A 24,297-nucleotide genomic window follows, 5' to 3' on the forward strand; every position below is an offset into this window, starting at 1 on the left:
CATTTCAGTGATGTCTTCATAAGGGAAGCAAAGTGTCAGCCTACAGAATGGAGAGGATTTTTTTGTTTTATTTTGCTTTTTTTTTTTAAACTAAAGAGATAAATCGTTATAAAGGTAACTTTTGTTCCTTGCTAATGTAAGAGCAGCAGCCTTGATTTAAGGATAAATCAAGGTTGATTTAAGGATATCTAGAGGGGAAGATTGGAGAAGGCAATGGCACCCCACTCCAGTACTCTTGCCTGGAAAATCCCATGGACGGAGGAGCCTGGTAGGCTACAGTCCACGGGGTCACTAGGAGTCAGCATGACTGAGCGACTTCACTTTCACTTTTCCCTTTCATGCACTGGGGAAGGAAATGGTAACCCACTCCAGTGTTCTTGCCTGGAGAATCCTGTGGACAGGGAGCCTGGTGGGCTGCCGTCTATGGGGTCGCACAGAGTCGGACACGACTGAAGCGACTTAGCAGTAGCAGCAGCAGAGGAGAAGACATGCATTGAGATTAGGAAAATAAACTGGGCCAGACTGTATAGAGTTATGGAGATTTTGTTTAAAAATTTGTATATTATTCGTCTTCATAGAAAGGGCAAGGGACACAATTCAGACGAGCCTTCCTAAAAGAGGAATAGCTGCAAAAGGATAAAAACGCAAAGAGTATATAGGTCTGGAGTCTCCTCTCCAGAATCCTGGGAAACAGGCATGAATGGTAAATGTTGGGCTTCAAAATCAGAGGCCCATTGGTCACTCTCAAATCACTAATGCATGTTTACTTTAAGGAGAACCTTTAAAGAAAACATGAGAGCTTTGCTGGTGCTCAGTGGTAAAGACTCCACCTGCCAACGCAGGAGACATGGGTTTGGTCCCTGATCTGGGAAGATCCCATATGTTAAGCAGAGCAACTAAGCCTGTGTGCCACAATTAATGATCCTGTGCTCTAGAACCCAGGACTCACAACTACTGAGCCCACACTGCAGCTACTGATGCCTGTGTGCCTTAGAACCTATGCTCCACCACAAGAGAAGACACTGCAGTGAGAAGCCTCTGCCCAGCAACTGCAGAGTATGCCCGGCTCACTGCAACTAGAGAAAAGCCTGCATAGCAACTAAGACCCAGCACATCCAAAAATAAATAAACAAAATAACTTTTGAAAAAAGATTTCTCTTTAAAAAGAAGAAAAAAAACATCAGTCCAGGAGATAGTTCTTTCTTAAGACTATCCTTATTGATGATGTATATTCTGCCTAAAAACCTTTTTCTTCCAGTTATGCTTGATGGAAAGCCTTGCCCCTTTCTACCTTTGAGCTATGCATGCAAAATGAAAAAAAAAAAAATCTTCCATCTGTTCTTTATTACCAGACATTCCCTTAATAGCATATACAGAGCTTATTGTTACAGAAGGTAGCATTTGAATAATACAAGTAAAATGCAAATACCAATAATGCAAGTAAAATATGAGTACCAAAGAAAACTGGTAATCAAAATGTCACAATTTTTGCTTTCAAGAGAATGAAAAAGAGTATGTCAAAATAGTCAAAACAATTGTACATTCTAAAGTGAATCATAACCTGCTAGATTTGTTTTACCTTGCAACAGAACCCCATACTTTAACTAAAATCAATTACCCCAGTTTTTGATAGATATTGAAATTTAGGAGCTAGGTAGAGGCACATCTTAGAAATTAAGTATGTGAATTAGAATGACACACTAGAAATTAGAATTAGAAAGTACGTTTGCCTTACGGAGTTTTTATTTGACTAGGTTCAAGATATGGCCTGGCTTGTCTAATTATAAATACTTCAAAAGTGGTGACTTGTGAACAACCACAGGAAGACAAGAAGATCCAGAACTGTAATAAGGACATTTTTGGTTTTTTTCCTTTTCCTTATCTTTAACCTCTGCTTCTTTGTCTCTTTTATTAAAGAGGGAAAGACATCATGACTTCAAAGTAAAACGTCTTAATGTTCATCCTGATTTTCATGTGTCTCAGACATTTGGATATGATTCTTTATCATGCATTGATGTATTTATACATGACACTACTGAATCGAAGAACTAGAAGGTGAAGATTTAAATGGGGATTAACACCCCTCTCAACTCAACGATTTAGCAAAGGTTCGTCCTGTGGTTGTACACTATCTGGTATTTCTAGGTGGGACAGAACCTACAAAAAGATCCAATGGAGTTGTCTTCTTATCATAGAATCAAATATTTCATTAACCTGACCTAAGAAGAGAATGAATGAGAAGCAAAGGAAAACAAAACAAAACAAAAAATCTTGAAGAAGATTGACTGTTTTTCCCTGCTGCAGCCTCATCTTCCTTATATTTTGTGAGAATATTTTTATTAGTTAAATTAATATTGAACTAATCAAATTGTAACTTTATTATCAACAGATTCCTCACATCTCCTACAAAATCAGTGTCAGCTTTTAGAAATGTACAATGGACTAGAAATGGAGTAAATTGTAAACTGTGGATTGGCAGATGTTTTTAGTCCTCTTAAAAACAACAAATAATCACCATGACAGGGATAGCCTGTGGTTTTTCAAACCTGCAGCTCTGCATTTAAAAAGGCCAGATCATTGTAATCTGGCCAAATGCATTTTGGGCATAAAAATCATAAATATGCACTTTAGCTATATAAAGTGGCTGACAGTCTCCTTGAGGCTGTCAAAATGTTAGACATGATTAAGTAGCATTTAATACCAAATGATTTATCATGGCAAACATCATGGGAAGTATTTTCTTTCTGATAGGGTTATTATACACTACTATATTATAAGAAGAACCTATGAGACAAACATTTTGAAAGATGTAAAGTCAGGGATTGAATCAATTAGAACACTTGGTGTGGAGAGACAACTGCTAGCAGGTGAGTGGACAGAAATATTAATAATGAAACATATTAGAAAAAAAGCTTTTCTTTAAAATCGCGAACTATTGAATACAAAGATACATTATTGGGAATTTTAATAAAGAATACTAATGGCTTTTATCATAGTTGATACTATAGTAATGATATGATTATTTTAATAGGAGGGTCAGGTAGAACATATGAAAAGATTACAAAATGGTTTAACAAATGCACGTATAAAAGGGGCATGGATAGCTTTGAGAAACTAAGATGTACTAATGTTTAAAGCTTGCATCCTAGGAGATCTTCATGCCCACTTCTAGGAAGCAGTGAGGTACAGTAGAAAAAACACAGGATTGGGACTCAGATTCATAGGTGAGTTTGGAACCTGGCTTTGTCCCTTTGCAGGTACATGACCTTTGTCCCGTTGCTTAACTTCTCCAAGGCTCATTTCCCTCATATGTTAAAAGAGAATTATAAAAACTTTCCTCATAAGAGGACTCAAGAAGAAGACTAGAAACTCCTTTTTCTACAAGAAAGACCCTCACTTCTTTAGCACCCAAAAGTCATGGCCTGGCACCATCCACCTGGCCTGAGCCATGAGGACCAATGTCATTAGGTTTTTTTAATCACCATTCTCCATCACTCTCGGTAGGAAGCACAGATCTTCAAGGTAATCCCACATTGTTGCTATTGTGCAGTCACTCAGTTGTCTCCGACTCTTTGAGACTCCATGCACTGTAGCAAACCATGCTCCTCTGTCCTCCACTATCTCCCAGAGTTTGCTCAAATTCATGTCCGTTGAGTCAGTGATGCTATCTAACCATCTCATCCTCTGCCACCCCCTTTTTTTAACTTCAGTCTTTCCCAGCATCAGGGTCTTTCCAATGAGTTGGTTCTGCTAATCCCCACTTGGCTATATGGGCAAGGAGGGTTTCCATATGCTTCTTATTTGCCTTAATATTCCAGGAAGCATTTATAACCATCTGGTATGTGGTCTAATGTTTCAGTAATTTCCAGGCTTCTTTAGTAAATTTTTGTTTCCAAAATATAAATATCCAGTAAAATATAAGCTCCATGAATGCGGCTAATTTTGTTATTTTGCTCAATGTTGTATCCATAGGACCTATAAACCTGCCTAATACACAGCAGGCACTTATTCTATATTTATTTTCTTCCACTCTGTCTCCTAGAACATTATTTGGGACTCTCAGTTGATGAGAACACTTACTACAATGATGCATGAGCTAATCTACACATGCTCTCTCCTGTCTCCTCTCTCCATAAAAAAGGAAAAAAAACCCCAACTCTCTCTGGGTTAATACATATGCATATATATATATATATGCATATACATAATATACTATATATATATATATATTATATATATTAACCTCTCTGGACATGTATGTATATCTAGAAACAGTCTTGTATTTTTGTAGAAATAAATCAAGTTAGGAAGTTAGGTAAAGAACACAAAATTCTGAATTTGATCTTTGAATGTCTCCATATCTCACTATTTTGCTTGTCATTTAGTTGGAGTGTTTTCTGTGCATTGATTATGCTTACTCACTTAAGACGCTTTGGAAGAGTGGAAAGAGCATAACAAAGCTGATTCCAGGCTCTTCTGCTTAAAAATACTGTGAAGTTGCCATGTTCAGCTGATGCAAAATATAAAATTAATATACTACAAAAGTATGCTCTATCACTTTCAGAATTTCATATTAGATACTTAAAGAGGTATAAATTTTAAACCTTAACATGTTAAATAAGTACAAGTTATTATTATTAGATTCTAACAGTCTTTCTTTATCTTATTTGGTGTTTAAATTGAACAAATATCAACTGTATGTGTAAAATAACTGAAAGTCATGCAGACCTACTTTTTTCCATAAACTGCCCACCAAAGGATAGGCCCACCGACAGCCATTTCAAATCACCATAATGAAAATACGAATGACACTAAAAGCACTGAACCCAAACCAATTGCTATTTTGGAGAATTTCTTACTGAAGTGAGTTGGATTGAACAAATAGATATTTGCTTCACAGGAATAAACTATAGATGAAATATTTGTTAAATGGTTAAAATGAGGAATAACTTCATCAGTAATTTTGTAAAACTAAATTTAATGATGATCATTTATGTCTTAACAAATTTAGAAAAAGGATGGAGAAAAATTTTATTTTATGTAGAATTACATTTTGATAGTTATAACTAGGTTTAGTAATTGAACAGCACCTCATTCCTCTTTTAAAATAAATCTCATTTAATCTTATCTTTCTTACACATTACTTATTGTCAATACCATTTATTTAACATCTTTGATATTCTGTAATTCTCCTATTCAAACATTATATGTGCTTTTTTTCTCTGCACCATTCCATCTCCAAATGTTTCCATTTAAAATTTTTAAAGAGAATTTAAATATAAGATAACTCATGTACTATACAATGAACCCAGATAGAAAGTGCAATCTATTTTTACAAGCAATATTGAATCACTATATTAAAAATGCAGTGGAATTTAACCAAAGCAATATAGACAGATTTATGTGTACTATAAATTGCAGTCATCAAAGATGAAGAGTAGTTCAAACTAAATATACTAGCTTTTAAATTCAAGAAGCTAAAAGAAGTAAAACTAAAGTAAAAACTAAAATTAAAGAACAGATTTTATGCAAAAAAAAAATGCAGAAATTAGTGAAAGGAAAAGCAAAAATAAAAACTGCTTCTTTGAAGATACCACAAAAATAACAAATATTTAAGTAGCTCTGAGAAAAGTTATGAAAATTAAAAAAAAAAAACCCACAATATTAGGGAGAGAAAAAGGCATAGAGATTTAGCAGAGATTAATCACATATGAGGAAATACAGGTGTCTCAGTGGTAAAGAATCCTTTTTGAACGCAGGAGATACAGAAGACCTGGGTTTGATCCCTGGGTGGAAAAGATCCCCTTAGGAGGAAATAGTAACCTGCTTCAGTATTCTTGCCTGGAAAATCCCATGGACAGAGGAGCCTGGAGAACTACAATCCATGTGGCTGTAAAGAGTTGGACATAACTATGTGACTGAGCACACACATTCTTAATGCATAATAACAACTTTCAGAAATTCCTTTCTAAACTTTTATGTATTTGTCACACTTCATTAATTATCTCAAAACCCTTTTTCCCCCAACCCCCCCCCCAAAGTTGGCTTATACTTTTATTTTTATTTATTTTCATCAACTTTCAATTTCTACTTTTTCTTCATGTGAACACTAATTCTCTGAGCTTACTAAAGTAGATTTTTTTAAAGTTCTTAGCTTTCCCTAATTTACTCTTTCTTTCTTCTTAGCATAATCTGCACAAGAGTAAGAGGTTGATGCAATGCAGAATCATGACAAGGAAAAAGAGTGGGAAGAAAGGGAAAGATGAAAAATTAAAAATCATCCTTAATGAATGGGGAGAAAGTCAAAGAAGCTAATTATTGGGTTAACCAAAAACTGGCCAAATATTTTGAGCTGATAATTTTTACTCAGTTGCAATAGGTTAATGAATGAGAGCCTTATGGTTATTTTGGGCTTCCCTGGTGGCTCAGCTGGTAAAGAATCTACCTGCAATGCTGGAGACCTGGGTTTCATCCCTGGGTTGGGAAGATCCCCTGGAGAAGGGAATGGCTACCCACTCCAGTATTCTGGCCTGGAGAATTCCATGGACTGTATAGTCCATGGGGTTGCAAAGAGTCGGACATGACTGAGTGACTTTCACTTTTCGTACCTATGGTTAATTTGATATATTTCAAATAAGCATTTAATAAAATTAAAACTTTTCCCAATAAATTTTTATTGCTGCTATTGAAGAAAACTTCCTAAACTCGGCATATTATTGTTGCTTTTATTACCATTATTTTAAAATAAAAATGAATATATTGCCTAGTTTTCAGATTAGCCAACATCACTAATTTGATTTGAATACTTTCTTTTTACTGATTTTCAGAGGCTCAAATATACTGGTTATATATTATCTAATTGAACAAACAAATAAAATATTATCCCTAATCTGGATTTATTGAATTAGAATCTCTGATAGGCAGAGCTTGAACTTAAACAGCTGCTTCAACGATTCTGATGCACACATTTTTGCCATCTAATATCAGAAGGAAGACAAGTAACTAACTACAGTGCTCAGTATGAGGCAGAATGAAGTCAGGACTCTGAAAGCTGCGAGAAGTAGTATGGAGGCACAGAGTTGGGAGGCATTAATTCTGACAGAGAAAACTTCTAAAGGCATATTATAAAGTCTGTGAAGAATTAATACAAAGTAATAAGAACCATTTATTGAATACCTCACTCATGAAAAGAAAAAGAGTTTCACTTGAATTTGTCTTGTAGAATAAACCTGATATGTTAAGGCAGATTTCCTGATTTTTTCTAAAGAAAACATTTCAGTTTCCTACTGTTGAGTAATATTTAACTATTAAACTTACCAATGTCTGACAATGTAGTATTAATCATTGTCTTTAATGTTATATCAGAACTGGCACCAAGAGACATTAATAGTCATTCCCTGTCACTTGTTCTAACAAGTTAAAATTGTAATAACAATGTAGTGAAACTAAATAAAATAGAAGTAAATATGGAAAACATTTTCATAATTTCACAAAAAACCCACTTTAGAAATACAAACTCTCTAAGATTCAAATCGAATACACAATAATGAAGATCAGAATGATAAAACAAAAAATTAGAAAGAAAGTTTAAAAAGAAGTAATAATTTTGGAGAAAACAGTTACAGTATACCAAAAATACATAAAGGACATTTCTGTAAATTTGCTTTATGAAGACAAACAATACATTAAAAATGCAAAAATAGCAATAGAAAATTAAATAAAAATGATCTATATCTATGAAGAAATGCCTCAGTATCACTGTTAATAATGGAAGTATAAAGTAAATAATAAGGGGATGCCAATCTTACTTATTAGGAGGAAAAATGTAAAAATCAATGGGCAAAGCAATGTAGAAACTGGCAGTTTCATCAAAGAAATGATTTGATGTTTATTTCAATTTAAATTATGCATAGTCTTTGACCCAGTAAATTAACTCATAGGCAAGTTTTGTACATTTGCGCAAATATAAATATATAACTTATTACACTAAAAAGCTGGAAACAACTCAAAATGTCAGAATTTTTAGCAAAGCAAATAGCCCCTTGTGATGGTTAATTTATGTGTCAATTTGACTGGTCGTAGGATGCCCAGAAAAATATAATTTGGGATATGTCTATGAGGGTGTTCCTAGATGAGATTAGTATTTCAATCAGGTGACTCAGTAGTCTGCCCTCTTCAGTGTATGCATCCTCCAAATCCACTGGGGGCTGAATAAAGAAAAAAAAAAAGAAGAAGGGGAGACGAATATTTTTTCCTGTCTCATTGCTTGAGCTAACATCTCGACTCATCTTCTGCCCTCAGATTGGATTTACATCAGACTGAATTTAATCACCTGTTTTTCTGTTCTTCAGTTTCACATGCAAATCGTAATATTTGTCAGCCCCCATACTCATATGAGTCAATTTCTCATAATAAATCTCCTTTTCTGTATGTGTGTGTATATATATATATGTGTGTGTATATATGTACATATGTGTGTATATATATATATATATATATCCTATTGCTTCCATTTTTCTAGAAATCCCTAATATATCACACAACTAGAAGCTACATTCCCCAGCCTTCCTTATACCTAGAGGTACTCTTTTAACTAAATTCTGGCCAATCGTGTGTGAATAGAGGTAAAGTTGGCCATCTGGGCACACATCTAAAGAGAAACTGCTCATTCTTCAACTCCTCTGCCCCCTTCTCCCTTCCTGCAGTCCATATTGTGGAGAGGAACCAATTTGTCTTGTATAAATAAGGAAAATACTCTAGAGGATGGCAGACCAGCAAAATGAATAAAATCTGCATGCCTAAAAACTGTCTTGGAGAGAGTCATTAAACCCTCTTGGGACTTCTGTCTGAGAGAAAAACATACTTTCTATCTGCTTAAGCCACTGTTATTTGGTTCTAGTTTAAGAGGCTGAAGTGATATTCTAACTAATACAATAGCAAATGCATATGTACTGAACACATGGCACTGAAATGTGAAAACATACCCGTTTTCAATGAAAAAATGTTGCCGGCCATATCAGTAAACAAATGATGTTCAGCCATCAATCCATCACATTACAGCCACCCAATGGTGAGCCCAGAGCAAACTCAGGAGAGAAACAGGATGCCCACCACCTACCAGTCAACTGCTGCAGCCACCCCAGATGATGCACTTGGAGGAGAATAAGGGGGAGAAAGCATGGATACCAGCCCCAGATAACTGAAGTGCATATCAAAAGAATAATTTCAATGAGCCCAGACTCTTGCATCTTTTCATACAAAGAAAAGCACTAAATTCTTTAATTTGAGATATCTGGTTTTCTCTAACCAACAGTAATCATTCCATGTTTCAACTACCTGGTCTTTGTTGCAAAAACTGCTATATACCCTAGCTCCTCCCTTACCTCTTGGAGCAGTCTCTCAGAGCTATCTGAGATACTGTGTCCCAAGCTTAAGTCCTCAGTTTTGTCTGCCAAATAAAACACAATTCTCAATTTTTAGGTAGTGCATTTTTTTTAGTCGACACACTATAGAAACTTTTTATCAGAATTCAAATACAAGTCCACATTCAAACCCAATTAATCAACATTCTGACATCTCCAAAATTCTGATAAAGATACATATTGCAAGCAAATTAGATTTCATCTGAGTTACATTTTCTTTTTTACTAACCTCCAAAGTATGAGCCATCTGTCAGCTTCATTTCTTTACTGGATTTTGTGATGACACCAGCAACACCATGTTGAATGAAATACATTTTTTTACCCACAGCTCCTTCTCGTATGATATAATCTCCAGGTTGAAACACCTCAAATCTCAACTTGCTCAGCATGGCAGTAACGAAATTAGGATCCGCATTAGCAAAAAGAGGCATTGTAGCCACCAGTTTTCGGCAGTTGAAGTTGACTATCTCCTAAAGATGGCAAGAGTAAACAAAATTAAGAGAGATTAATCATATCAGGAAGCAAAACAGGTGCTGAAATTAAGATCTCTATATAGAATAACATTGTAATTTAAATTAAGAAACAAAAATACATAAATTCTAATAATCCACATATTTCTTCAAAGTCAGGGATTATGTTTTATTTTTGTGTTGCAATGTTGTATAACTAGCACATAGAGTAGTATAGGCATGTATTAAACATCAATAAATATTAATTAAATATATACAAGTTCACCTTTTATAACTTCCCATTACTTTATCATTTTTTATACAAAATTAGAATTAAAATGTGGAAGGGTTTTAGTCTCCTTTTTATCTGTTTTTATGAAGAAAAGAAGCCACATAACTTCCTATTAACCTTGATGTTACTGCTTCTGTGGCCCACTGTGTTGAATAATCTAATTTGTACCTACTGACTGGAGTTCTGAAACAAGAGCCCAGATGCCAGCAAAATGCCAACAGCATTCTGACGTTTTTTTCTTAACATCATTCATATTCTGGGAAGGAGACTTGATATTGTTCACATTACACAAAGGAGACTCTAATTTGACTATAATCTATAATTATAAATTCAATTTGTTTCTGGGTTAGATCAGAAAATTACCCTTTCAAAACCTCCTGGGTTTTAATTGGAAGTTTTGGACTGGACAAAGGCCATATTTTCCTTTTCCTAAATTGCTTTATTTATGGGTTCGGGTCAGTTCTAAATTAGGAGATTTATACACCAGATTAGACACAGTGCTATCACTATGAACCAAAACAAGGACATGGGACCAACCAGTTTTAATGCTGAGAGTTAGATATGGAACAGAATAAGCAATGGGAATCTAAATTTCACTTCAATGCCATTTCTCAGAAATACCTTCTCCAGTTCCCTGCCTCCACCCCAAAGAACAGGGTTGGACCTGAATTTGTGAGAACGCTGAAGAGACATATAAAACGAAGTCACCTCTGCCAAGAGATGGAAAAGGGCAAATAGATACAGAGGTATTAAAAGAGAAGGAGATCTGAATTCCTGCTTTGGGAATACAAACTTCTAGATTCCAATATGGGGAAAGAAACTTTCCTCAATCTCCTTCATAAAATAATTTGATATCTGTTATTCCAGGATAGTTAAAAAATTCCAGTTGATGCAGAAGGCACAGAATTTTGAGTTCAACATGGTAAAGAAACTGTTTCATCCTCAACAATATGCTGTGAATTCAGCAAAACAGATAAGTATCTCTAATAGTGGAGTTTCATGGAAATTGGTAAAATATTTAAAAATCAGCAGCAATAACCAGAAAGTGAACATAAAGACAAAAACAAGAGAAGGATGTTGCATGTGGTACTTGGTACAGCATCATCCAAGCTCTATAATGCACAATAGACACTTGGGTGGCTATATCTAGGGGCATTTGTGATCAATTTTAACTGATGATGAAGAGCTGTGGTTGGAGTGGGGGACTACAGTAAGTTCAGCACACAGTAAGTGTTCAATCAATATGCATAATGTATAAGTAGATAGAAGGAAGGGATAAAAAAGAAGAAAAGAAGGAAGGGAGCTAAAAGGGAAAGAAGGAAGATGGAGTTTTGACACTGGAAAACAAAGTACTCACAAAACTTGGTTTATATTCCTATTGGGAAGTGGCAATTTAAAATTCTTAGAATGCTTTCTCAAGTCAATAGCTTGAGAAGCAAGTCTTATGTATATAAAAATGTGGTTTTTCACTATTCAAAAGCTTGAATCTTCCATACAAAAAAACACATGAAGATAAAAGTGAACCATTCAAGGTACCCAAGGTAACCACATGAATTAAAAGGAGACAGAAATATATTATTAAAATGATCAGATTGCTTGTTTGAAAGTTAATGATATTATGTGTTAAACGACATAGAAGTATCCTGCATAGGTAACTGAAAATAAGCCAGGTTGCAGAGAAAATAAGTTTTCAAACAAAATAATAAAATAATCTTTTCATCTATATTCTTTGATTTGAAGTATACAGATTTTTCTCTTCATTGTTTTCTCACTTTTATTTTAGAAAATAATTGAAAGCATATTTTACCAGAAATTAAACTGGTCTCTAATTACATGGGGAATTCTTTTCTATGATGCATCCTATATTCAGGTACACCACTGGAGCTGCCTTAATTATATTACTGTGAAAATAATTTCATATTATTGTTAATTTGAAGGAATCCATTCATTTTCTCTGTCTCTGTGGAACTTTTACATCCTTGTGAATTCTTTCTGATTTAAATTGTAAATTCTAATAGAACTTGGACAGAAAAAGACATAATGGGACAGAAAGTCATTGGCATTTAAAAGCTCTTCTTCTTCCCAAGAAGTCTGCTTGTTTTGAGGATATATAGTTCAATGGACTTCCCTCGTAGCTCAACTGGTAAAGAATCCGCCTGCAATGCAGGAGACCCTGGTTCGATTCCTGGGTCAGGAAGATCCCCTGGAGAAAAGATAGGCTACCCACTCCAGGATTCTGACCTGGAGAACTCCATGGACTATAGTCCATGGGGTTGCAAAGATTCGGACACAACTAATCGACTTTCAGTTTAATGGAAACAATCAAGTGAGTCTAGTGAAAGTGAAGTCACTCAGTCGTGTCCAACTCTTTGTGACCCCATGGATTGTAGCCCACCAGGCTCCTCCATCCATGGAATTTTCCAGGCAAGAGTACTGGAGTGGGTTGCCATTTCCTTCTCCAGGGGATCTTCCTGACCCAGGGATTGAACCCAGATCTCCCGCATTACAGGCAGATGTTTTACCATCTGAGGGCTCTTCTCCATCAATCATATTTCTTTGTAGCACATTTTCTTAGAGAGAACATATTTAGTTAGGTTATTAATATCACTCTATTAGTAAAACAAAACTTTTAACACTCCTCCTCTTTAATCACAGGTCCTTATAGCACATTTACTTAAATAAAACACACAGTTAATTTATTAATATCTCTATTCTCCATCCAGATTCTTTATGACAGTTGTTCTAACGAGAGTTTTAGTGAGATGTCTAGCTTGGGTTAGGAGTATTGTCTATACACAATACCTTGAGGAACATTCACTCCCTAAGGGAATCAGACACATGGCCCTGACCTTGAGATAATAAAGTATGACCCCATGGACCCACCAGGCTCCTCTGTCCATGGAATTTTCCAGGCAATGGAGTGAGTAGCCATTCCCTTCTACAGAGGATATTCACAACCCAGGGATCAAACTTGGGTCTCCCGCATTGCAGGCAGATTCTTTACCATCTGAGCCACCAGTGAAAGTGAAAGTGTTAGTTGCTCAGTCATGTATGACTCTTTGTGATTCCATGGACTGTAGCCCACCAGACTACAGTTTTTGCTCTATCTCAGTGATTCCTCTGTCCATGGAATTCTCCAGGCAAGAATAGTGGAGTGGGTTGCCATTCCCTTCTCCAGGGGATCTTCCCAACCCAGGGATTGAAGCTGGGTCTCCTGAATTGCAGGTAGATTCTTTACTGTCTGAGCCACCAGGGAATCCCAAAATATGAGCCTGTACATATATAAATAAATAACTGAGTAAGTTAAAAAGTAGAGGAAAACAGACAAACCTCCTTTTCAAATTCCAAATAAATCAACTTTTATATATTGAAAACACAGCATAATATAACAACAAGACAATGACAGAAGAATCCTACATTTGATCTTACTTTGACATGTCAGTTTAAGATACGAATGCCTTCCTTTTTCAGCAGTCCATCCCAATACTTTGCTAAAGTACAACAGGATTATTCACGTTAATTGTTAGTGTAGAGAATATTTTTTTTAACTATAATATGGATATTGTTTAAGTGCACAAGTTTTAAACATACACAAATCTTAGATGAATTTTTAAAATATATATGAACCTATATAGCCTCCTGGATCCACGTACAGAGCAATTTTTAGAAGGCTTCCTTTTTTCCTTTTCCAATCAAGCCAGGAGGTTGTCATTCTTCTGACTTATATCACTATAAGCAGTTGTACTTGAAATTCACACAAATGGCGTCACACACTGCAGAGTCTTTAGTGTCTTTCCTCTTTTGCTCATCATCGTGTCAGTGTGATTCATCCATGCTGTTGTGTGACGGCAGTTCTTTCTTTTTATATTTCAGGCTGCATTTCATTCTATGACTATGTCACAATTTATTTCTCCATTCCACCTTTCATAACACTTGGGTTGTTTCCAGTTTCAGGCTAATAAAATCAGCCTGTTATGAACATTCTTGAAGTCTTTATGCACTGACTTCTCTTACATATTTACCTTATGTTGGAACTGCTGGGTAATTGGATAATCATGTTTTGAACTTTGGTAGATACCACCAAAAGTTTTCTAAAATGATTATATTATTTTTCCCATATACCAGCAGTAAGTATATTGAGTTGCCTTACATCACTGGAAAAACTTGATGTTATAACCCTTAATTTTAGCCATTAGCCATTATGGCTCAGATGGTAAAGAATCTGCCTGCAGTGTGGGAGACCTGGGTTCGATCCCTGGGTAGGGGAGATCACCTAGAGAAGGCAACCCACTCCAGTATTCTTGCCTGGAAAATTCCATGGACAGAGGAACCTGGTGGGCTGCAGTCCATGGAGTCGCAAAGAATCAGACATGACTGAGTGACTAACACTTTCACTTTCATTAGCTATTAGGAGATATGTGGTTTTACTTTACATTCTGCCAGTGATTAATGTTGCTATCCACATTTTCATAGGCTCATTGGTCAGATGAATATTTTGTTTCGTGAAGTGTCCAGTCAATAGTCTTCCCCGATTTTTCTATTTAAGGAGTTCTTTTTATATTCTTGACAGGAGCTCTTTGTTGGGATATGCACTGCAAATAGCTTCTCCCCATCTGTGTGGTTTGCTTTTTCACTCTCAATGGTATCTTTTATTGTTGGTAATTTGATTTCTAGTTTGTTTAACTTTATGACAATAAGAAAAAATGGGATTTGATATATTTAGATTGCGTCAAGGATTTATTTTAACCATAAATCTGTGCTTTGGAATCACACGCATTCTGTAACCTTGGGAAATTTTATGCAATATCTTCTTTGTTATTAAAAAGAATAGCAATATTTTAAGATTCCCTCTAGCACTACAATTCTTTATTGACAATTTAAGTACCATTCTGGAAAATTTTGTAAAACATTTTGTTCTCCTCCATTCTACAATATTTTATTTCACACAGTATAGCTCTAAAAAGTTTTAAGCGTGGTCGCTATAAATATAATTACCATCATTGCAATAATGAATCATAGAGTAATCTTAACAAAACAGAGTTGCTGCTGCATTGCTAAATTCCTACACCCAACACATTCTGTATTTTTAGACTGTATGGAGCTCACAAGGTTTTCCTTCTAAGAACTTATGTTAGACAGACATTCAAATGGCATCCAATGTGCAGATTTTTATGTGAACTTTAGAAACAACTAAGTGCATATAGTCAAATCTGTATCAAATGATACTTTATTACCTAGAACATCCTATAAAATGGTGCTGCTGATGTTGTCCTAGGTTTGTTTTGTTTTGTTTTTTCAGTTCAGTGGCCTGGGATAGGTAGAATCAAAACAGAGTAACTGGATATGTTAGGGGTTTCTTTAAAGCAGAAATAATTTTAAGGATGAACACAATAAAAACAAGAGATGACATTTATGGAGTTCTTCTTGGTTCCAGGTATTGATTTAAACAAAGCTGTACAAATATTGGATTTTCCCTGTCGCTCAGACGGTAATGAATCTGCCTTCAATGCAGGAGATCTGGGTTTGAACCCTGGGTCAGGACGATCCTCTGGAGAAGGGAATGGCAGTTCACTCCAGTATTCTTCCCTGGAGAATCCCATGGAGAGAGGTGCCTGGTGGGTCACAGTCCAGCGGGTTGAAAAGAGTCAGACATGACTGAGCAACTAACATTACTTTAGGAGTGGAGTCTATTTCCCACTACTACTACAAGTACTAAATTATTTTATCCTCACAAAATCCTATGCCTTAGATATTATTACTACCCTACTTTATAGAAGACATTGAATAATATGTCAAAGACCACAAAATTTCAAGAAAAACTATGGCTTATTGGATAGCCCAGCTCCCTAACTTAGTACTTTGACCGATTTTAAGAAGCCATCTTGCACGCGTGCTCAGTCATGTCTGACTCTTTATGACCCATGGACTGTAGCCTGCCAGGCTCCTCTGTCCATGGGATTTTTCAGGCAAGAATACTGAAGTGGATTGTCTTTTCCTACTCGAGAGGATCTTCCCAACCCAGGGATTGAACTCATGCCTCATATAGCTCCTGCACTGCAGACAATTCTTTACCACTGAGCCACTGGGGAAGCTCATAAGAAGTCATCTTACCTTTGCACATAACTACAGTTGCTACAAGCCAGAGGATTCTGATGTAAACTATAAACTTTTTCTTTAGAACTATTACACATTTTGAGAACATGACATGTGGGGTGGCAAACTGATGGCTACACACTTGGCTGCTTTTATTTCCCCATAGCAATTATTTTTAAAGATCTGAATCTGCTGATCTTTACATTGGTATCTATGCTCCGGTTTGCCAGCTTTAAAATTTTTTTTATTATTATGATCATTTTTGTTTTATTTATTTTGAAATTAATTTTTATTGAAGTACAGTTGATTTACAGTGTGTTAGTTTCTGCTGTATAGCAAAGTGAATCCTATTTGCCACAGTTTTTAAAACATGCTACTTCATACAATTTGGCTATCTGACTGGCTTTGTAAATTAATAGATTCTGAGATCTTTGAACTGTAAAGCAAGAGACTGCAAGAAGACAGAGGGAGATCTGTTATTGTTTGTGGGGGTATGTCTTGTGTTATAGGAGACAGTGTCAATGTGTACCCTTGACTTCTCCCTTTTAAGAAATGTTTCTTCAGTGATATCTCTGGTTCTCCCTACATACCCCCCAAAGGAACATTGTAACTTGACAAGTTAAAGATGGTATGTGGAAGGGAAAGAAAGGCAATAATATAAATTAGGCACCCATTTTAAGTAGGTACTTTACATATTATGCCTCATTTATTCCTGGAGGATAACAACCAAAGGATGAACTTGAATTTGATTTTATTCCACCACATATATAAAGAATTAAGAGAGTGGAGCTGAGAGAGAAAATACATTGTCCAAGCCACAGAGCTAGAATACATCTAGGGAAACTCATCATTATTATTTGACTTCCAAACCATTGTTCATTCAGTCCACTATGGGCCTCCCTATTACCTGGATCAAAGTCACAAAAGCTGAGTGGTTAAAATTAACTCACACTCCTATATTTTGCAATTCTCTATGCTTAGGAATGAAAACAAACAGTCACTTTTATTATTTCATAACTTTTTCAATCAAAAACTTTACCCATTTCAGATAAATGCCTATTCTTTTTTGCATCAATGTATTTCTACTTCTCCAATGTAGAAGAATGTAGTTTACATTTTAAACTAATTTGAATGCATTTAAACTAATTTTAAGCAGTATACATATTTTCAGGGCAGATTATTACATGGCAATATGTTTACTCTTACATAATTCTTCAAAAATATAAAATTCTAGTTTATATATATATATATGTATATATATATATACTGTATATGTAAAGTATATATGTATATATATATATACTGTCTATGTAAAGTATATATATATATATACTGTATATGTAAAGGATCTTTGAGTCTATTATATGTGATCCAGGTGCTATGAAAATATAGCTGCTTGAACAATAATTATCAAGTTATTTTGAAAACTGAGAAAAATTATGTTTCTCTTATGTACTTATTTAATTTTATCTTCAATTATCAACATTCATTTATATATCTGGTAAATAAGAAGCATCTCCTCTGTCCAGAAGTTAGTGCAAAAGGTAAATATGCAAGAAGACAAATGAAATCTTGAAGCATAGCTAAATAATTTGAACTCATGAACTCATTTCCTCAAACATGAACTCATTTCCTCAAACAACCCCATGACATAGTAACAAATGTTGAAGGGAAAGAATGAGATATTGGTGTCAAAATTATACAATAGTTAATTTAAAAATAAGCATTGTAAATCTGGAGCCTAAAAATACTTAAAAAGGATGTTAGGCTTCAGGTGGTTGCTCTGAACCTGAAGTTTTACGAGAACAGATATATACCATATTAGTATCTTATGGGATACAGATGGTTCTTTCATAGGATTTTCAAAGGAGCCATTACCATCAAGAGGGTAAGAACCACTAGACTAAATGTAGTATAATGCCTTTGATGATGATAAAATATTTATTGAATGTTTATGACAGAGGAGCCTGGCAGGCTACAGTCTATGGTGTTGTAAAGAGTCGGATATGACTGAACACTTGTCAGTCAGTCACTGAATGTTTTGGGTTTTCTCCTTTAATTACCACAACCTGATATAGCTATATTATTAACCCAACAGTACAGATGAGCTAAATAATTTTCAAATAGGTTGTCATTTCACAAAAATCACATAGCATGTAGGAACTGAGTCCAATATTTAAAAGTATACAATCTGTTTCTAGAGTAACCTTGTCTAACATGGTAGTCATTGGCCACATTGAGTTACTGACCATTAGTAAATATTTAATTTATTTAATTTTAACCACTTATCAGCTTTAAGTTTAAAGTTGATAATTCAGTTATTAGAAAATATTAAATTGTTTGGAAAAACTTGGAAAGGTAACTATATTTTTTAACCTTAAATTTTATGAAATCTATATACAGATCAAGCAGTATAAAAAATTAACATTCTAACTGAAATGTTCTGTCAGAATGGCTATCATCAAAAAGTCTATAATAAATGCTGGAGGTGGTGTGGAGAAAGGGAACCCTCCCAAACTGGTGATGAGAATGTAATTTGGTACCGCCACTATGGAGAACAATATGGAGGTTCCTTAAAAAAACTAAAAATAGAGCTACCATATGATCCAGCAATCTTAATTCTGGGCATATATCTGCAGAAAACGATAATTCAAAAAGATATAGGCACCACAGTGTTCACTGCAGCACTTTTACAATAGCCAAATATGAAAGCAATCTAGATGTCCATCAACAGATTAATGGATAAAGAAGATGCAGTACATATATACAATGAAATACTACTCAGCCATAAAAATAATGAAATTATACCATTTGTAGCAACATAGATGGACCTAGAGATTGTCATAGTAAAGCAGACAAAGACAAATACCATATGATATTGCATAAATGTGGAATCTGAAAAGAAGGATACAAATGAACTCTCTTATGAAACAAAAACAGATCCACAGACATAGAAAACAAACTTATGGTTACCAAAGTGAAATGGGAGGGGGAGGGAGGAATTAGAGGTTTGGGGTTAACATACAAACACTATCATATATCAAATAGATAACAGACAAGGATCAATTGTATAGCACAGAGAACTATATTCAATATTTTGTAGTAATCTATAAGCAAAAAGAATCTGAAAAGAATATATATATATATATTTATATATGTGTGTATATATATATGTATATATATGTATATATATACATATATATAAAACTGAACTACTGTGCTGTATACCTGAACAACATTGTAAATTAATTACATTCAATTTAAAAAATAGAGCTGATTCTGGACTTAACCTAAAAAAATGAATGCAAACTATCTCATTAAAGATATTTTTTAAATTGATTACATTTTGAAATTATAATATGGTGAATATACTGAATTAATAAAATTTATCATACTTAGTTTCACACATTTATTTTTAAAATGTCACTGCTAGTGTAAAGTCAAGTGGGCCTTAGGAAGTATTACTACGAACAAAGATAATGGAGGTGATGGAATTCCAGCAGAACTATTTAAAATTCCAAAAGATTATGTTGTTAAAGTGTTGAACTCAATATGTCAGCAAATTTGGAAAATTTAGCAGTGGCACAGGACTGGAAAAGGTCAGTTTTCACTCCAATCCCAAAGAAGGGCAATGCCAAAGAATGTTCAAAATATTGTACAGTTGTGCTCATTTCACAGGCTAGCAAACTTATGCTCAAAATCCTTCAAGCTAGGCTTCAGCAAAACATGAAGCAAGAACTTCCAGATGTATGAGATGGGTTTAGAAAACGCAGAGGAAGCAGAGATCAAATTGCAAACATTCGCTGGATCACTGGGAAAGCCAGGGAATTCCAGAAAAAAATCTGCTTCACTGACTACACTAAAGCCTCTGACTATGTAGATCACAAGAAACTGGAAAGTTTTTCTTAAAGGGATGGGAATACCAGACACCTTACCTGCAGCCTGAGAAACCTGTATGCAGAAGCAACAGTTAGAACTGGATACAGAACAATGGACTGGCTCCAAATTGGGAAAAGGGTACGTCAAGGCTATATACTGTCACCCTGCATATTTAACTTATATGCAGAGTACATCATTTGAAATGCCAGGCTAGATGAATCACAAGCAGGAATCAAGATTGTCAGGAGAAATATCAACAACCTCAGATGTGCAGATGATACCACTCTTATGGCAGGAAGCAAAGAGGAACTAAAGACCCTCTTGATAAGGGTGAGAGACGAGAGTGAAAAACCTGGCTTAACATTCAAAATTCAAAAAACTAAGATCATGGCATCTGGTCCCATCACTCCATAGAAAATAAATAGGGAAAAAGTGGAAACAGTAGCAGATTTTATTTTCTTGGGCTCCAAAATCACTGCTGATGGTGACTATAGCCATGAAATTAAATGACACTTCCTCCTTGGAAGGAAAGCTATGAACCTAGACAGCATATTCAGAAGCAGAGATATCACTTTGCTAACAAAAGTTCATATACTCAAAGCTATGGTTTTTCCAATAGTCATGTATGGATACGAGAGTTGGACCATAAAGAAGGCTGAGTATCAATGAACCGAAGCTTTCAAATTGTGGTGCTTAGAAGACTCCTGAGAGTCCCTTGGACATCAAACCAGTCCATCCTCAAGGAAATCAACCCTGAATATTCATTGGAAGGACTGATGTTGAAGCTGAAATTCCAATACTTTGGCCACCTGATATGAAGAGGCAACTCTTTGCAAAAGATTCTGGGAAAGATTGAGGGCAAGAGGAGAAGGGGACAATAGAGGATGAAACGGTTGGATAGTACCACTGACTCAATGAACATGAGTATGAGCAAAGTCTGGGAGATAGTGGACAGGGGAACCTGGTGTGCTACAGTCCATGAGGTCTAACAGGGTAGGATGTGACTGAGTGACTGAACAACAACAACTAGCAAATTTAAACTTTCATATGTAGTGTGATTCATTTTATATTTTTACTCAACAGAGAGCATTACTGCAAAAAAAGCATGGTATAATATGTATGGAAAGTAGATGCAGTTCTAGATTTTTTTTAATCTTCATGCAAAATATTGTACTTATTGAAGAATCCAACAAAACAGACATAAGGTATAATTTTTTGGTATTTATTTCTACTTTGAAGAGAGAGGTGAAACTGAATGTGAAATTTTCATAGAAGAGTAAAACATTGTTCAGTTTGATTCTTGAAAAGATTAGATTTAGATCCTCTGATTTCTAAGAAGAGTAAATGAATATCTGGGAAATGCTAACCAACACTTTTTTTTTTAAGAGATCTCACGGAAAAGCTCTAAGATGTGATCTGTAGTCATTACATTTAAAACCATTACATGAAGTTTGGGAGGCAATAAATTAAAAAAAATATCCATATCAGCTTCTGAGCAGTCCTTAGTGTCCTGGGAGAAGGCATTTCTGAAAAGACTGCTGAAAATGTCCAACACAGAGCAGGGTCCATAGAGACTGCCCAGAGTGGGTAAAGTTTGGGTTCGTGGTGTGATGTAGAACCATTCTTGGGAAATAACAGAATATATTCAGGATTAGTCTATGGGACTAATCATGGCTCTTATGAAGACAGCATCAATAAGGAAGAAAAAAATGCTTTCATGGCCTGCCAAAGATGGCATTTTCCTACTTGGATATTTATAATACTTTTTCTAAGATACAGTTTACCAGGCTCCAGTCCAGATTCAGAGAATCTGAATCTAAATCTTTAAGGGATATGACTCAAAAAATTCTTGTTTTTAATAACACATTTCAAGTCATAAGCAGTCAGATATGGAAACCATGATCCCTAAAATAAAGAAGTATCTGCAAGTTGAGGAAGGAAGATATATATGTATATATTCAGTGTAAGATAATTGTAAAAAGTAAAATAAACATGGGTGAGACTCTGTGTGTCTCTTGCTGTGTATGTATCTGGGCTTAGTTCTTGATACCAAAACCAACTAACTCAGTGCCTGTACAAAGTGACCCATACCTTAAACTTTTCACTTGTAAGCAACTCTACCTAGATAACTGTAATGACTAAATTAAAGAATACAAGGAAAATATTTAATTTCACTAAGTGTTATCTATCATTTACCATTATAAGAAACAGTTGTATTATAAAACAAATGAATATTAAAATCAATGTAACGGTAGAGACTATATATTCTAAAAAATTTCAGAGAAACAAGAGTTCAGAGTAATTTGGTAAGAACAGCCTGCCAGGTTTCTCTGTCCATGGAATTTTCCGGGCAAGAATACTGGAATAGGTTGCCATACCCTTCTCCAGGGGATCTTCCCCACTCAGGGATTGACGGGTCTCCTGCATTGGCAGGCAGATTCTTTACTGTCTGAGCCTCCAGGGAAGCCAAGAATATATTAGACCAAATTTTTTTCTAAAAATTGAGTTGAGTACTGGTTATTAAAGACAAAAGTCAAGATAGGAGCAGGGGTTCAGAAGATAAAAATGACAAGATAGTCTTTGAGCACAGTCAGTGATATACCCTTTGGCCAGAGTAAAAATTCTTATAATTCCCTAATGATGTAGTAATTTAGAAATAGAATTGCAAATTAAATAGACAACCAATTTTTTTTTTTAAATAAGCACATAGTTGAAATTAAAAAAAAAAAAATCCCTCAGCATTTCCAACAGGCTTATATTGATCTGGTGGTTTGTATTTTAATTTGCAAGATGGTTGACTGCATGTATAAGTCAATCACCCCATACAAACCTTAATGCTTGAAAATGTTTTAAACACTTTTGCAAACATTGACTAACAAGTTAGGTAACTGCTTCAAGTTCTAAAAGTCAAAGCATTTCCCTTGATTTCTGTGTCCCCATTACAAAGAATTTATGAAGAGCTGTTTCTTTAGTTGGGATAATCTTATTTTTTTAAAAGAGAGCATTTAACTGTCTTTATAATTCCTAAATAATCTGAAAATAAAAAAATTGTAATAAAATTCAAAGGTAAGAAATACATTCAATATTTATTTAAGGGAATTTAAAGGAGTTAGAGATAAGAAAGTGAGGTTTTTTAAAAAACTTTGGTTAGAGATGGGCTATGTGCTTAGTCACTCAGTTGTGTCCAACTCTTTGCCACCCCATGGTCTTAGCCCACCAGGCTCCTCTAAGCATAGCAATTCTCCAGGCAAGAATATTGGAGTGGGTTGCCATGACATCCTCCAGGGGATCTTCCCAACCCAGGGATCGAACCCAGATCTCCCGCATTATGGGTGCATTCTTTACCATCTAGCCACCAGGGAAGCCCAAGAATTCTGGAGTGGGTAGCCTATCTCTTCTCTGGGGGATCTTTCTGACCCAGGAATCGAACCAGGGTCTCCTGAATTTCAGGCAGATTTTTTACCAACTGAGCTGAGATGAGTAACATTTATATGGGGAAGTTAAAGGAGTTAGAGGTAAGATAAGGAGTTAGAGGATTGATGAATTAATGTATAGGGTGCCTCAATTTTCATTTATTGTAACTTTACATCTTATTAAAAAAATAAAAAATTTTATATTAGCAAGCAATTGTATTTTTAAAAATCTTTAAAATCAAAATGAATATACACATATCCCTTAAAATAATAAAAGAAAAAAATCACTATATTTTCATCACTGAAAGTAATTTATGCATTGTCTTAATGTGATTTCTTATTCACCTTAACCTAATTGAAATCATAATAACATTGTATATATATTATTCCCCACATTTATAACTTAAAATACTTACCATTTTGAGTTATGGTCTTCAGTAACATTCTTTTTAATGGCCACACAATATTTCATCTTGTGTTAATCGCAGTTAGATTGAGAAAAACCCAATAGAGATAAAGAGATAAATAGTCTGCAATGGACTCTTAAATACTGGCCAGCTTTAATATTTTTCACCATTTCCTATTTTTAAATTCGGCTATAGCATTAATTGCTAGGTTCATAGGCTCTTTGTTTTATGAGTTAAAAGGTAACTATCCTAACATATCTGCATATACAAATGACAAATTATGATTAAGTGGCTTAAATGAAATGTGCCTGCTTGTAAAGAATAGATCAGAACATGGTGAAT

At 34.9% G+C, this 24,297-nt stretch overlaps 1 protein-coding gene across 1 annotated transcript in view; it reads right to left on the reverse strand.

Moving 5' to 3' along the window:
• HCN1 (hyperpolarization activated cyclic nucleotide gated potassium channel 1) overlaps window positions 1–24,297 on the reverse strand; it is a 435,287-nt gene that overhangs the window by 53,405 nt on the left and 357,585 nt on the right. The window contains exon 6 of the mRNA XM_081521338.1: window positions 9,652–9,892. Within this exon, the coding sequence (XP_081377464.1) occupies window positions 9,652–9,892 (241 nt within the window). The remainder of the gene's footprint in view (window positions 1–9,651; window positions 9,893–24,297) is intronic.

Source organism: Giraffa tippelskirchi, chromosome 8, assembly GCF_054371585.1.
Source record: "Giraffa tippelskirchi isolate mGirTip1 chromosome 8, T2T-mGirTip1v1.2.pri, whole genome shotgun sequence".
NCBI lineage: Eukaryota > Metazoa > Chordata > Mammalia > Artiodactyla > Giraffidae > Giraffa > Giraffa tippelskirchi.